The sequence below is a fragment of the Camelus ferus genome, chromosome 17, assembly GCF_009834535.1.
Source record: "Camelus ferus isolate YT-003-E chromosome 17, BCGSAC_Cfer_1.0, whole genome shotgun sequence".
Taxonomy (NCBI): domain Eukaryota; kingdom Metazoa; phylum Chordata; class Mammalia; order Artiodactyla; family Camelidae; genus Camelus; species Camelus ferus.
Genome location: NC_045712.1, coordinates 25,026,046 through 25,039,505, shown reverse-complemented (window position 1 = coordinate 25,039,505; position 13,460 = coordinate 25,026,046). Strand labels below are relative to the sequence as shown.

Here is a 13,460-nt window from a genome sequence, read left to right as displayed (position 1 = left end):
GGCCTGAGTTTCGTAGCCACCGTAGATAAGAACCACAGCTTCCTTCCTACATCCACAGGGGTGTCCAACGGCCACCAGGCTGGGGGCTCAGACCCCTTGCCTCCAAACTCCAATGCCTGCCCATCCTACCCGAGGCTCTGCTGGCAGGAGGGTCTATGCTGGGGGTATTCTAGTGGCAGGTGGCCGCTGGGCCCTACCCTTCTACTCACCTGCTCCAGAGGGGATGCCCTGGCTCCCCTTTACCTCCTCCCCAAGAAGGCTCCCTGAGCTTGAGGCCAGTTCCACACTGGTCAGTAACAGGCAGCCCCCTCCCCTCACACCACGTCCCACTCAGAGGGCTGTAAGTTCCTCACCTGCATCAGCCACCTCCACAGCAGTTGCACCCCTGGACCAGGAGGGAGGAAGCCCCAAGATCCGCCCCTGGGCCTGGAGCCCCAAACTTCCCCCGCGAGCTTAACCCATTCTGTGCCGACCCCACCCACTGCGGGCGGGGCTCCCGGGTCCTCAGACTGGGCAGTCTCTCCTGCCTCGGTTTCCCCCTTCTTCCCAGTGTGTGACAAACCGTGGAGTTTGGGGGTGGAAGCTTCGGGAGCCTGACTTTGGGTGGGTGTGGCTCGGCATGCTCTGGGAGGGAAAGATAGACGCAAAGAGGGCATGCAGGGCGGCAGAGTCACTTGAGGACAGTACGCATGGCAGACGCGAAGAGCGGGAGACAATGAAGACGAACACGCCGAGCGTGGGGAGGGGGCACTACTGACATGCTGACGCCGTACTCCGGGATGCTCCGCGTCCACGATCCGCACGAATCGGTATCTCGCTCTCTGTCTCGGACTCCTCCGGCCGCCCGCGCTGGCCCCTAGCGGTGCGGCGGTCGCACTGCAGCCGTCACGGCCCGCGGCGCACCACTTCCGGTGTCTCCCGGGTTGCGCGGCCGCCGCCTAGGCCCCGCCCCCGGCCGTGAGTGTCATGACACTACCCCAACGCAGATCGGGCCTCTGCCCTGGCTCCACCTCTGCCCCGCCTGTCCTTGCTTATCGAGGCCCAGTGAGTTCCGACTGAGCGCGGGCTCTGTCTCGGGTTGGCTGGGCTTCTGTCTCGCCTCGCCCCGCCCCGCCCCGCCCCAGGCTCAGATAGGTCTCGCCTCTGCTCCGCTTTGTCTCAGCTCACGTGGGGCTTCTGCCCCAGTCCAGGGTGCGACTGGTCAGGTGGAAGTTCCTCCTGGAATCTGGGCCCCACCCTGGGAAGTAGCCGCCCTCGGACAGACATCAGCTCTGAGTGAGAGAACTTTTCTTGTGCCTTCTGGATCCCAGCGCCTGCACGTATTACGCGCTCCATAAACAGCTCTTGAAGCAAGAGTCATGTCAGCTTTATTTGCAAGGCTGATACTTCTGAGCGGATTCAGGTTGCGCAGGGCTGTTTACCATCAACACACAATAGGGGCCAAAGGGTTCTGCCTCTATAGCCAGGCAGCCTGGTTTGAATCTCAGTGCCTTCATTTTCTGGCTGTGCAACCTTGGGCAAAGTGCTTACCCTCCCTGTGTGTGCCTGTTTCCTCATAACGTCGTGTTAGGATTGCACAATTAAGTTAGCCTACTTAAAAGGCTTAGCACAGGACTTGGAAAGAGTAGATGTCCAATGAGTGTCAGTTCTTACGATGGCTTAAGTTTAAAGACTTGCTCAGTGTCTCTGGAAGAAATATTTTTGACCATGCTGGGTGGGTTTCCAAGGCTCTAACTCCTTATGCAACTATCCTGGTCTGTAAGCACGTGTGCATGTGCTGGCATAGGCTCATGACTGGCTGAGTGTACTTCTGACTGTGACCATGATATGTGTGACTGCCTGTACTTGAGAGAGCCACAGCCAGTCCCAGAGTGCACTAGGTACTCAAGGTGTGCATGTGCCAATCACCACATGCCCTGCTGCTCACACCATGTTCCTCTCCACCCACGGTAGCAGCGACATTTGAATTTCTCAGCCATCTGCCCCCAATCCTCCAGTAAGAGGGCACCTCGTAGGGTCAGCTGTCCACCACCAGGCATGGGCTTGATGGAGAAACTGGTGGGGTTGAAGTTGAGGAGGGCCTCAGGGTGGCTGAGGCGCCGGACGCAGCGGCCATGGCCAGAGCACAGGGCTTGACTGCACAGAAGCGCCCCGCTGGTCACATTCAGGATGAAAGGCCCCAGCGTCGTGTCAACATACTCCTTGATGGCCTGGCATGACTCCTAGGTGGGAAGGGATGTGTCAGGGACATCACGGCCAGGCATGGGCCCAGCTAGGGCATCGAGGCATTCACCTGCGAATCAGCCAGGACTGCAAGGGTAAACGGTGGGCCAGCATCTCCCCGGTCAGCCTGGCAGCCCCACCCCTGCCCCCACCCTCACCCCCATCCTGGGCCTGAGCTCACCTTGGTTCTCGTGTTCTCCCAGCTCACCCAGAGCACCACTCCTGCCGCCCCCTGGGCTGCGCTCTCCCCCAGACTGTGCTCCAGCTCCTCCTGGAGAAAGGACAGCATAGCTCTGTGGGGCCTCCCTCCCTCCCCACAGCAGACTGACATGACACTATTGGATAGGACAAATCATTCATAACCCCCACCTGGGGCTGCTCTAACCCTAGTGGCCAGAGGCAGGCTTGCCCTGACTCTAGCCTGTGAGTGCCCTGCAGGCAGGGACTCTCTGATGAATGCTGAGTCTGTGCCGAGCAGATCTTGGCACACAGCAGGTGCTCAAAGACTGTGAGAGGGAATTGATGAAGGTGCCCTAAGGCTAAAGTGCCCCAGGGCTGTGTGGCCTCAGTTGTTGGACTAATGCCAGACAAGGTAGGCTATGACATGGGCAGGGTCACAGGAGACTTACCAGGGGCAGAAAGTGGTTAGTCATGTCGTAGAAGATCTGGACGTAGGGCAGCACCGGCAGACTAGGGTCCCCAGCACCCACAGCCACACGGAATGCCTCACTCACTCGGTGCCGCACATACATCTGTGCCTTCCTTGTGCCCTCCATGGCCGCAGGTATGTAGATGCTGGGGTAGAGGGCACGGCTCTGGCTCCACAGCCACCCCAGCTGGTCATTCTGGGCACGGATACTTGGTGGGCACTGGCCTGTGTAGTTGGGGTTTAAAAAGTCATAGTTATAGCAGTCAGGGAAGCCATAGTAGCCCCACAGGCCATAAGGCCGCAGTGCTTGCCCCAGCTTGAGGGTGCCTGCCATCCAGGCCTGTGCAGCCCCCTGGAACTGGTCCTGAGCTGCTGCCTCCACCAAAGGAGCTGGCCAGTAGGGGTGCTGCCTCTGTACCAGAGACCGTGAGCGCTGCCGATAAATTTCCTTGGTGTCCCAGTTGAAGGCCCAGCGTGGGCGCCATGCCTCCCAGTCAATGACCGCCAGCCCTGAGAAGTCAGATGCAGGCATGGCGGCCAGGATGTCCTGGAATGTGCGGACCAGGTGGGCATCCAGGCTGGCATTCTGAGGCAGGCCACCAAACACGGGTTCCCCAGCAGACGTGTAGTAAGGATAGGTACCCAGCTGGGAGCTGTAGAAAATGGTCATGTTAGGGCCGCGAAAGTCCTGCCCCGGGTTGGCCACCACATCAAAGACACTGATATCCACGTCCACGCCGTGTTTCTCCAGACACCATTGGGTGTTTGCGTTCCAGACGGTGGTGAAGGGCCGGTTGGGTACCACAGGGCCCCTGGAGCCTTGAGCCATGCTGAGCAAGTTCAGGAAGAGGGTGCAGATGGGAAGCAGGTGGGCTGCCATGGCCCAGGGCAGGTCTAGGGAAACCTGGCCAAGGGAGGTAGAGCTGAGAGCGGGCCTAGAACTCTCTGACCCGTACTGAGGGCAGGCAGGCCAAGCCCCTTGCTCATTAATCCACCCCTGTTCTGACTTCAGGTAAATATTGACCTGCAGGGCTCAGGGAGGTCAGAGTTACCCTTGAGGGGAACATGGCCACTAGACGGCACATCCACGTTGCCTCTTGGGCTGGACCTCTGCCCCTTGTCTCCCACAGGCCTCCCCTTGGCCTCAATTCGCCCACCCCCTCTTTCCCGAGGGCCACAGAAGCCATGGCATCTGTTTTGAGAAGACGAGCTGAGAGCCAGGCCCTCAGCCCCCAGGCTGACCAACTGGTGGGGGCAGGGGCCAGGGAGTCTTTCCTGTCTCTTCCCCCAGGAATCCTGGCCAGCCACTGGAGGAGGGGATGCTCAGTGACCAAGGAAAGGTCAGCCCAGCCCTCCTGTACGCCCGCCAGTCTGCCCACTTGTCCCTGCTGACCTCAGGGCTGAAGGGCCTCATTCTCCAAACTTCCTGACCCCAGGGTGGTGCGGGCCAAGGCCCAGCTCAGCAAGATTCTGTTCCTTAACTCTGGCTCCAGCTGCACCAGGACTCTTGGAGGAAGAAGCTGCTGCTGGAAACTCTGAGCTTTTGTAGGGGTCACTCCACCCAGTCTGGGGGCGGGCTGAGGGGGTGGGCCCTGGGTTGGAGGGCTGGGCCAGACAGCCCAGCCATGTCTGCACTCCTAGCAAAGTGCCCTCCCTAGGACGTGGGGCTGGGCCGGAAGTGGCCCCTCCCACTCTGTCAGCTGGAGCTGGACTTTGTGGCTTTCTTTGGCATGGTTGGGGGGAGGCAGTGCAGGGAGGCTGTCTGGGTGGCAGATTTAACGGGGCAGGCCTGTCTGTGATACTGGAGTCTAGGTGCCTCAGGATGGTACAGCCAGGGAGTGTACTTCCCTGCATGGCTGTGTTAGGACGTCTATGGACCTTAGGCATGTTTGCCTTTGTTGGCCCCTTCATCCAAAAAATATTTTAGAATATATTTTACAACTATATTGGTAGGTATAATCCAGACTGAGTTCATTATTATATAGTCATTATTATAAACTTCTCTTATAATCAAAAAAGATTAAATTAAAATATTTTGGGGCCCATCTAAATACTGTGGCCCTGTGCCTACTGTGCCCAGTGGGTAAGTCATCCCTGCTCTAGGGACCTGTGTCTGAAAGGCACTGTGTTCCTGAAGTCAGGGCTGCATTTCCCCATTTGTATACGTGCTGGGTCAGGGACCATGTCTTGGTGAAGCCCCAGTTACTGGACATCGGGGCTTCCCCACAAACTCCAGTAGAGTGTTTGTGTATGTGAGAATGGAACCCTGTTGTCTTACGAGCATGAAATCCTGTGTTTGTGTGATCATGGTATGAGCACAGGCATATCAGTGATGGCATGTTTGTTCATCCCTTTGTGATTTCACTTGCTTGCTTGCTGATTCAGAAGCTAGTAACAGACCTGCTAAGTGCCCAGGCCCAGGCTTGCCTGCCAGGGTGGGGTGAAGGAAACCTCATGTCCCAGGCCCAGGTGAAAGCACGGCTGGGATCTACAGCTCAGTCTGAATCTGAGGTCTTGGCTCTCTGGCACAGTGGTCACTGGAGCAGTGACCCAGTTGGCTATCATCTGGATTGGTCCGTCCAGGCTCGCTAGAATGAAGCTGGCAGGGCTAACGGGGAGGAGGGCCCAGGGTACTGGGGGCTGTGGGCACATCAGCCACGACCCAAACATGGGATCTAGCCACAGAGGTGGTAGCTACGGCTCTTGTTCAGAAAGCAGGGTCCCAGAATGATGACCATTAATGTTACAGAGCCTGGCAGAACTCCAGGGGCTGAGGGGACAGGAGAACATGAGGTAGCCCCGACCCCCTCCCCAAGGCTCCATGCTACCTCCCAAAACTGGGGTAACTCTGAGGTTACTCCCAGAGACCTAGGGCTGCAATTGGCACAACCGGGCCAACCAGCAGGCCAGCATTCTCTAGCTCAACTCAGCCCCATGGAGAAGCGATGATGGTGGAATAGCAGAAGCAGCTCTGGGGCTTGAAGCCATCCTCCACCCAGGGCCCTGCCACAGGCCTGCTCCTGCGGAGCTGGACTGGTCGGATTGGTTCCAGTAGTGAGTGAGTGAGTGAGTGAGTGTGTGTGTGTGTGTGTGTGTGTGGTGGAGATGGGAGGTCAGTCCAGCTTCCCGGTGCAGCAATGCCTGCTCTCTCGGGTTGTGTTACCTCAGGCCCCTGAGTCACCTCACTCCCCATCACCCCACCCATAGGACAGCTGTTCCTGCTGCTCTGTTCCCAAGTTGTACTTTTCCCAAGGCTGTCTTCCAGGTCCTCCTGGGGAAGTGATGTGAGGTGGTCACAGGTTTGTATGGAGGGTCATGGGAGGGTAGGTACAGGTCACAAGCAGTGTAGAGGTCACAGAGGTTTGGGAAAGGTAAGAGCTGTGTAGGGTCACACAAGTAGGGGAATCAGCTTTGCATATAGGGGGTTACAGGTATGTAGGGGGTCACAGCTAAGCAGGTAAGGTCACAGCTGTGTGTGGGGGTCACAGGTAGGGAAGTCACAGGTGTGGGGGAGATAGGTCACAGCTCCCCCTTCCTTGCCCTCCCTCTACTGACTCTATCACCTTGCGGCCTTATTGACCAACCCCTGAATCTCACTCTTCTCCAGCAGACCTCTCTCCAACTCAGCCACAAGCAGCTGGGAACCCTCCCACCTCGGCATCCTCCTCCACCATGTGCTCTGCCATCGCCCTCCCAGGGCTTCCACCCAGCCCTGCTCTCTCCATTCTCTGCCATCAGCAGACAGGGGGATGGAGGATTGCTTTACAACCTGAATTGAGATCCATTTGGTGGGGATTGCTTCTCCAGGCTCTAATCACACCATTCCCTCACCTGGATGCTTCTCTGGGAAGCGCTCTCCACTATCCAGCATCTCCCTTTACACTGTCATCCCCCTGAGGATGGGGTCTTTGTTGGTGTGGTTCATGACTGCCTCCCTGGGACCCAGCCCAGCCCTGGCATGTGTGTGTGCTCAGTGTGTTCACCGAACAGGTGAGACAGTCACTGCCATCAGACACAATTAGGCTTGGGGCTGTTCCAGGGCTGCCCCTCCTGCCTCTGCCTGCAGCAGGCTCCCAGTCACACCCCAGCCTCAAACTCTGTGTCCCCATCAGTGTTCTGAACTTCCCCAGCCTTTACCCATACTTTGTTCCTAGCACTGAGTTTCCTCCTCACCTTTTAAAACTCAATGTAGAAATCATTTCCTCAAGGACACTTCCCTTAAGTCCTTGTGGCTGGGGTGCCCTCCTCACTGCTGGCTGCCTCTTGAGTCTGTCTCCCCAGAGCAGGTGTTTCCCGAGTGTGGGGGCTGAGTCATCACTGGTATGGACAACAGGACCCCAGGTATAGGTTTGATGGCTGAAGGGGTAACTTGCTTAAGAAACAGAGGGAGTGAAGCAGGTCAGAGCTAGTCTGACTGCTCCAGCTCCAACTTCTCTCCCCTGGGACAGCTGGGGAAAAGCCGTGCTCTCCCATGGCCAGGACAGAACTGATCATTGAGGATGCCTCCCCATCCCTCCATCATGCATCTCTATGGTGGGACAGGGACTGGACCTCAGGATTCAGATCCCAATGCCTTGCTTGCCTCTCTCTGACCCAGACAGGGAGAGGTACGTGTGGCTGGAATCCATGGTCCTTAGGAGCAGGGGTTGGGGGGTGGTAAGGGTGGGTGGAGACATCCTTGCCTGTGAAAACAGCATGGAGGGGTGGTCTGGCTACCTGCCCAGCCAGGGAAGATCAAACATCCGCTTTCCACTTTCTCCTTGGGTGGGCAAGGCGAGGCGAACGGCACTGGCCCAGCTCAGGGTACAGGGGCAAGGAGGAGCAGCACAATGAGCCCCGTTCATAGGTTCAACAGAAGGTTGGACCTAACTGCCATCCAATTAATATGGAGAAAGCAAGGTCCTCGGTGTTGGAGGTGGAATGTGAGTCCCTCTACTCCCAGTGGTCCCTGTCCTAGTGGGATAGCTAGAGTGGGCAGCTCTGGGCCCCCAGGTCCCAGTGAACGCATTTTACAGATGAGAAGTCCGCAGCTGAGGAGTCTCACAGTGACAGAACTGACTTCAAACCTTATACGGAAGAGCCTGAAATCTCTCGTACATGCCCTGGTCCAGGTGCAGACGATCCAAGCACAGAAGCAGTTGTCTTATATTTAATTTACAAAAGAGACCCCAAAATAATAATAATAAACTACCCAGGGACAGGGGAGAAGGGTCAGGTCCTCCCCGGCCCAGCTGTGCCCCTCTTCCCCTACGGCCAGGAGGAAGGGGCCTCCCAGGGGACTGCCCCTCCCCCTTAGAACAGGGGGTAGGAGCTGGCATGGACACCCTACTGGGCATCCCAGGGGCTCTGCCCCTCCAGACTCCAGTCTGTCCACCCCTTGCAGGCTTCTACATGCCTGGCACAGCCCCTGTGGCAGAGGCCAGCTTGGCTGACAGCCGGGTGAGAGACCCTTACAAAGTCCAGGTGAGGGCCAGGGCTGACACAGCCAGCAGGCCAGTGAGGTGGGACCCAGCCCAGGCCACACTGGCACCCCCAGCTGCCCGCCTACGGTCCCACTGGCATTGCTCGCCACCCCAGCCTAAGTAGCACTGGCAGCGAAAGTGCGTCTGCAGGTAGTTGCGGTCGGCCCGACTGAGCTCCCCCTCTGGTCGAAGCTGGGGCTCATCAGGGTCGTGGCTAGGCACTAGGCGGAAGCTGCTGGCACTGAGGTGCAGGAAGGTATTAGCGCTGGGGTCGCGGCGCACACAGCGCCCGTGGCCATGGCACTGGGCCCAGCTGCAATACTGGGCGGCCCAGGACACATTGACGACGTAGGGAACCAGCAGCTGTGTCAGGTAATCCTTGAGGTGCTGGCAGGTTTCCTGGGGGCAGAGGCCAGGGATCAAGGTCAGCTGCCTCAGCTCACAGGCCCAGATAGAAACTCTGCGTCCACACTGTGGTGACTATCTTCTTTTAACAGTGCACGCATGTGCACACACAAGCCTGAGCCCTCACTGTCCCTGTTCCTTCTAAGCAGGGGGTGGGGGTAGGGGCTGGAACCCAGCAGGGCAGGGGGGCAAGGTGGAACTCCATAGCTGTTCGGGACAACAAGTCCCCTTTCCAGGGAGCAGGAGAGGTGGCTCTTCTCTGTTGGGACTGGGGCTGCCTTAGGTGAGAGACAGACAAGGGGGCCACTTTGAGACTTGCAGCCCAAAGCCCAAACTCTCTGCCTGTCCCTGCACACTTGGCTCCAGTAGGCTGGGTGGGTCTTACTTACCATGGTGTACCTCGCATCACCCCAGAGGATGACGCCAGCTGCACCCAAGGCTGCACTCTCGCCAATGGTGGAGATGAGATCCATCTGTGTGAGAAGGAGAGGGTCACTGGGGAAGACTGAAACCACAGGGTGAGAAGAACAGACAGAAGGGTGGGCAGGCCTTAGCCTGTTTCGACTTGCTGACCACCCCCAATCCTGTCCTCCCCATATCACCCCTAGGCAGAAGGAGTTTCACTTTCTCCTTAAACGTTTGAGCCAGTCCCATCCCCACTTTAGGCCTCCGATTCCCACGTCAAGGGGCGGCTTGAGCCTAGTATGTATCTCTCAGGATGCAGTCCAAAGTCAGAATGCTAGGCCCAAGTCCCTGCTCTGCCCTGGATTTGCTGGGAAGCTCTGGGTGAATTTCTCAGCATCTCTGGGCCTCAATTTTCTTATCTGCAAAATGGAGGTAACAATGCCACCCTTTCACCAGATTAGAGAGAGAATGAGGTGGGGGGATGCAGAGTAGCCGGTAGACCAGAGGGAGCGGGGAGGCCCCCTGGTACCTTGAATTTGCAGTCGTTTCCCTAGGAAGAAGGCAAGGCCCTGGGAGGCACATACCTCGCTAAGCCCTGTGAGTCCGTGGCTATAGGTGGGCCGCGTGAAGACATAGACTGGGAGCGCATGGCTGCTGTGGTGGGTGTGAGCCACGCGAAGGGCCTCCTGAACACGGAAGCTGACAAAGTTGCGGCCATGAGTGGAGGAAGCGAGTTTCTCTTCCAGGTAGACAGAGGGGAAGAGGGCCGTGCTCTCGGCCCACAGCCAGGCCAGCTGGTCGTTTCGAGAGACCTCAACATCAGGGCAACGGCCTGTATAGGTTTTCTCGTTCTTCACATAATCGTGGTTATAACAGTCGGGGAAGAGGTAGAAGCCCCATAGGTGCCGAGGCCGAAATGCCTTGACAAATCGCAGTGTTTCCAGCATGAACTGCCGTGCAGCGAACTCAAACTCATATTGTGCCTGCTTGATTACGCGGTCTGGTGGCCAGTCGGGGTGGCGACTGGCCACCAACTGGCGTGATAATTGGCGGTACACATCCTTGTCCCGCCAGTTGCGCACCCACACTGGCCGCCAGTCCTCCCAGTCGATGACTGCCAGCCCTGCAGGCTCCTGTGTACGAATGTAGTGTTCCACATGTCCCTTTAGCATCTTCAGGTGTACCCAGAGGCTGCCGTTCTGTGGCACACCGCCATGCACAGATCTCCCCATCGAATCGAAATGTGGATACATGCCCAGCCGGTCATGGTAGAAGATAGTGATGTTCTGGTTCACGAAACCCTCGTTAGGTGAAGCTTGCACATCAAAGGCCTTCATGTCCTTTGGGTCCAGTGGCACCTTGTGGCGTGGGCCACAGTCTTGTGTGGGCACATCCCATGCTACCACAAAGGGCCGGCCTGTAAAGATGGGCGGTGCTGTGGGCTTGAGCTCCGTGGCCCATGCCACCACCACCACCACCAGGGCCAGTGTGACAGCGGGGCCAAGGCCTGCCCACATACTGGGGGCTGCAGGAAGACAGTGTCACCTGCCTGGCACCAGCTCAGGAACTGTGGGAAGGGTGGGAGAGATCAAGTTAGGCTAGAGAATCCTGGAGGTGCCCACTCCAAACCCATCCACACACCCTAAGCCCATACCGTGTAGGGCACTGTGCCCAAGGTTGTTCAAACGCTGTCACTGGCTAGAACAGGTCTGAGAGACCACAGGCCACTGAAGGGAAGGCAAGACCCTGGGAACTCACTGCCAGGAGCACAGGGCTCCTTTCTGAAGCAGGTGGCCTAAGGCTGGGCAGGAACTTCTGTTAGGTCTGTGAGCCCTCTGAGAACTGGAAGAATTGAGCTATGGACTCACTGCTCAGAGACTCACACATGGATGCTTACCACCCCAGACATGGTTTCTGAGAGCCCCTAAACCAAGGCCCACTCTGTAACCTGTTAAGAACTCTTGGTCCTGAGAAACCATAGCATTTGGGTAAGGCAGGGCACAGCTCATGCAGCAGTTGAGAAGCTGGAACACAGCCCCAGAGCTGGTATCTTTTTTAACACCCGCCCAGCAGAAGAGTGAGGCTACTGGACTTTGTCTCAGCGCATTCTCCCAAGCTTGGTGGAGGCCCTGCCGGGACAAAGGAGCGGCGGATCTCCCACGGTGGCGCCGGCAGACCGGCCTTTCCTTCCACAGCCACCAGGCACGCACGCACCCGCCCGCCAGAGGGGTCCGGGGGAAAGCCCACTCCACCTGGTCTTTGTGCGGGACCCCGCCCCCGCCCCGCACGTGGGGCCTGAACCCGGCTGTGTGGGGGTGGGGCCCCTGGGTCGCCTCCTTAGGCGCATCCCTGGGGTCTCAGAACCGAACCTGCGAAGAGAGAGCCGCAAGGCTATCACTGCCCTCCCTCACCTCGCGCGGGACGCCGCCGGGACCTGCACCATGGCCACCGCCATCCCCGCCCCAGCCTGGCCCGCTCCGGCCACTCGACTAGGGAAGGCCCCGGCTCGGCGCCTCTGCTGGCTCCGCCCCTAGCCCGCGGGCTCTTTAAGAACCCAGAGCAGAGGCGGACCCGGCGCTGGACTTGCGGCCAGGGCGGGAAGGTGTGCCCGACTTTTGCGCCGCCGGTGCCGCATTTTGGGCTCCAAGGTCCTCAGGTCCTCCGCCGAGGAATGTGGCCACCCATGTTGGACCGTGACACCCCTCCGAATAGGGCTTTCTTCTGGAGTCTCATTCATGAACGCCTGTCAGCCCAAAATCCACCCCCCGAAGCCCGCGGCCGGTGGTATAGTCCTCTCTACTCCACGGAGGGGGGCCAGCCACTTAAAGGGACAGCATAAAGGACGCGGGGTCGGGGAGGGAATAAAGGAGGTGGCGTTCCCCAGCCGGGCCACAAGGAGGTGCTGTGGGACTCCAAGGCCTTCGCTGAGGGCAGTACGAATCTGGCTCTGCACCCCTGAGTGTAGCCTCCAGCCCAGGGCACCCTTTTTATGGAAAGCGGGAGGGTGACCAGGGCCGAACTCCTGCCTCCGGGACAGTAATGCCCCGCCCCCACGGATCTGGGCTCCCTCCCTCTGTCCCGGGTCTGAAGGGAAGCCCCGCCCCCTTCCAGACTCGGGGAGGGGGCCGAGCACCCTCATGTTAGCCCTTCCAAGGCTGGGCGGAGGCAGTGGTTGTCCTGGCAACACGAGCTGTGGGTCGCGGCTTGGCCCGCCCTGTGGCGGGCCAGTAAGCCCAGCGGGCCCTGGTTGTAGGGCGTCCCCCTGCCTCCGATCTGCATCTGAGACAAGTCAGTCCTTGGGCTCCCGTCCTCTCCTGTACAGTCTGGCGGAGGAGGTCAGTGGGAGCCCCCAAGGCTCCCTTTCAACTCTGAGGAAGCTGCCACCCTTGTTTAAGTTCCTGGCTAGACCTAGGAAAGCCGGCCCGGCTAGGGGAGTTCCGCCGGACCTCCACCCGATATCCTGAGTCCTTTTGCCCTTAAAGCCCCTTCCGTTGGGCAGCAGGCTTGGAGCTGGAATGAGGCGAGGAATCCTCGACTCTTCTTGATCCGTTCCCCTGAGATCCTCAGCTACCCAAGTGTCCTGAGTCTGCCAACCCATTTCTCACCCTGGTGTCTGAGGAGCGGGAGGGAGCGCAGCTGTGAGCGCATGTACTCACCGGGGTGCAGACTGCGCCGGGCCCACCTGTGTGGGAGTCTGCCGGCCCAGTAGGTGGGCGGCCTCCCTCCTTCCTGGGTAAACCTCTCCAGCCAAGGTAATCGCGCCAGCTGCTGCCCGCCGGGCAGCCCGCCGGCGACTTGATAAACCCTATCCCTCCCACCCGCTCCCGCCTCCCACCCCAGCCCTTTCTCCTCACTTCCTGCTGCCCCTCAGAGAGGAAAGGGCCAGCAACAAATGCGGGGGAAGGGGACCTCCTTGACCCTGTTTCCCTCCGGCTTGTCCTGCTGGCTGGCTGCCCTTCCCACCCTTCCCCTGAGTAGGCCCTGGCTATGCCAAATGTGCCAGGTGACAGGAAGGCTGGGAAACCTGACTCAGGTGCCAGCCTCCCCGATGCTGGCAGCTTCCTTAACACTGAAAGTTCTCCCCAACCTGCCCATGGGGTTGAGGGCCCCTCCTCAAATCCAGCAGCTTGTGAGTGGAGGGGCCCTGGTGGTGGTGCTCTGGGGAGTCAAACTACGGGGATGTTAGGCAGATTGTTCCCCAAAGCAGGTGGTGAAGAAGGGAACCAGCCCTGGGGGTCGGGGTGTTGGGGGAACTTACAGGAGCTGAGTCAATTTTTCTCCACTGAGAGCGGAAGCATCCCGTGTGTGACAGAGTG

The 13,460-nt window shown here is 58.8% G+C and overlaps 3 protein-coding genes across 13 annotated transcripts in view; all 3 read right to left on the bottom strand.

Moving 5' to 3' along the window:
• The window catches only part of HYAL3 (hyaluronidase 3), a 5,391-nt gene extending 4,496 nt beyond the window's left edge, over positions 1-895 (bottom strand). For both annotated transcript variants that reach the window (XM_006174096.3, XM_006174097.3), the window contains exon 1: positions 759-895. The gene's annotated coding sequence lies outside the window, so the exon portion shown is untranslated. The remainder of the gene's footprint in view (positions 1-758) is intronic.
• Positions 1-1,557, bottom strand: part of NAA80 (N-alpha-acetyltransferase 80, NatH catalytic subunit) — a 3,549-nt gene extending 1,992 nt beyond the window's left edge. The window contains exons 1-2 of the mRNA XM_032459433.1: positions 1,531-1,557; positions 759-938 (exon numbers count right to left, since the gene is read on the bottom strand). Coding sequence (XP_032315324.1) covers positions 759-938; positions 1,531-1,557 — 207 coding nt within the window. The remainder of the gene's footprint in view (positions 1-758; positions 939-1,530) is intronic.
• On the bottom strand, positions 1,345-13,460 carry HYAL1 (hyaluronidase 1). Of its 10 annotated transcripts, XM_032458453.1 has the most exons (7): positions 12,801-12,958; positions 9,729-10,711; positions 9,129-9,212; positions 3,515-3,776; positions 2,853-3,097; positions 2,405-2,494; positions 1,345-2,222 (listed from the first exon to the last, which is right to left on the bottom strand). In XM_032458453.1, exons 2-7 carry the CDS (start codon positions 10,659-10,661, stop codon positions 1,905-1,907), a joined length of 1,932 nt encoding a protein of 643 aa, XP_032314344.1. In that variant the 5' UTR covers positions 10,662-10,711; positions 12,801-12,958; the 3' UTR covers positions 1,345-1,904. The 10 variants fall into 10 exon arrangements, with proteins under 10 accessions (XP_032314344.1, XP_032314343.1, XP_014418985.2 ...); XM_032458452.1 differs by lacking the exon at positions 12,801-12,958 and adding an exon at positions 13,403-13,460 and having other exon boundaries at positions 2,853-3,776; XM_014563499.2 differs by having other exon boundaries at positions 2,853-3,776.

Bases quoted from the DNA above. Each gene is read 5' to 3' on its own strand.
- HYAL1 (XM_032458452.1), bottom strand. From the start codon at position 10,661: ATGTGGGCAGGCCTTGGCCCCGCTGTCACACTGGCCCTGGTGGTGGTG. The intron at 9,213-9,728 runs GTATGTGCCTCC...CTTCTCACACAG, and splicing joins GACTCACAGGGCTTAGCGAG to ATGGATCTCATCTCCACCAT. The intron at 2,495-2,852 runs GTAAGTCTCCTG...TCCTTTCTCCAG, and splicing joins CTAACCACTTTCTGCCCCTG to GAGGAGCTGGAGCACAGTCT.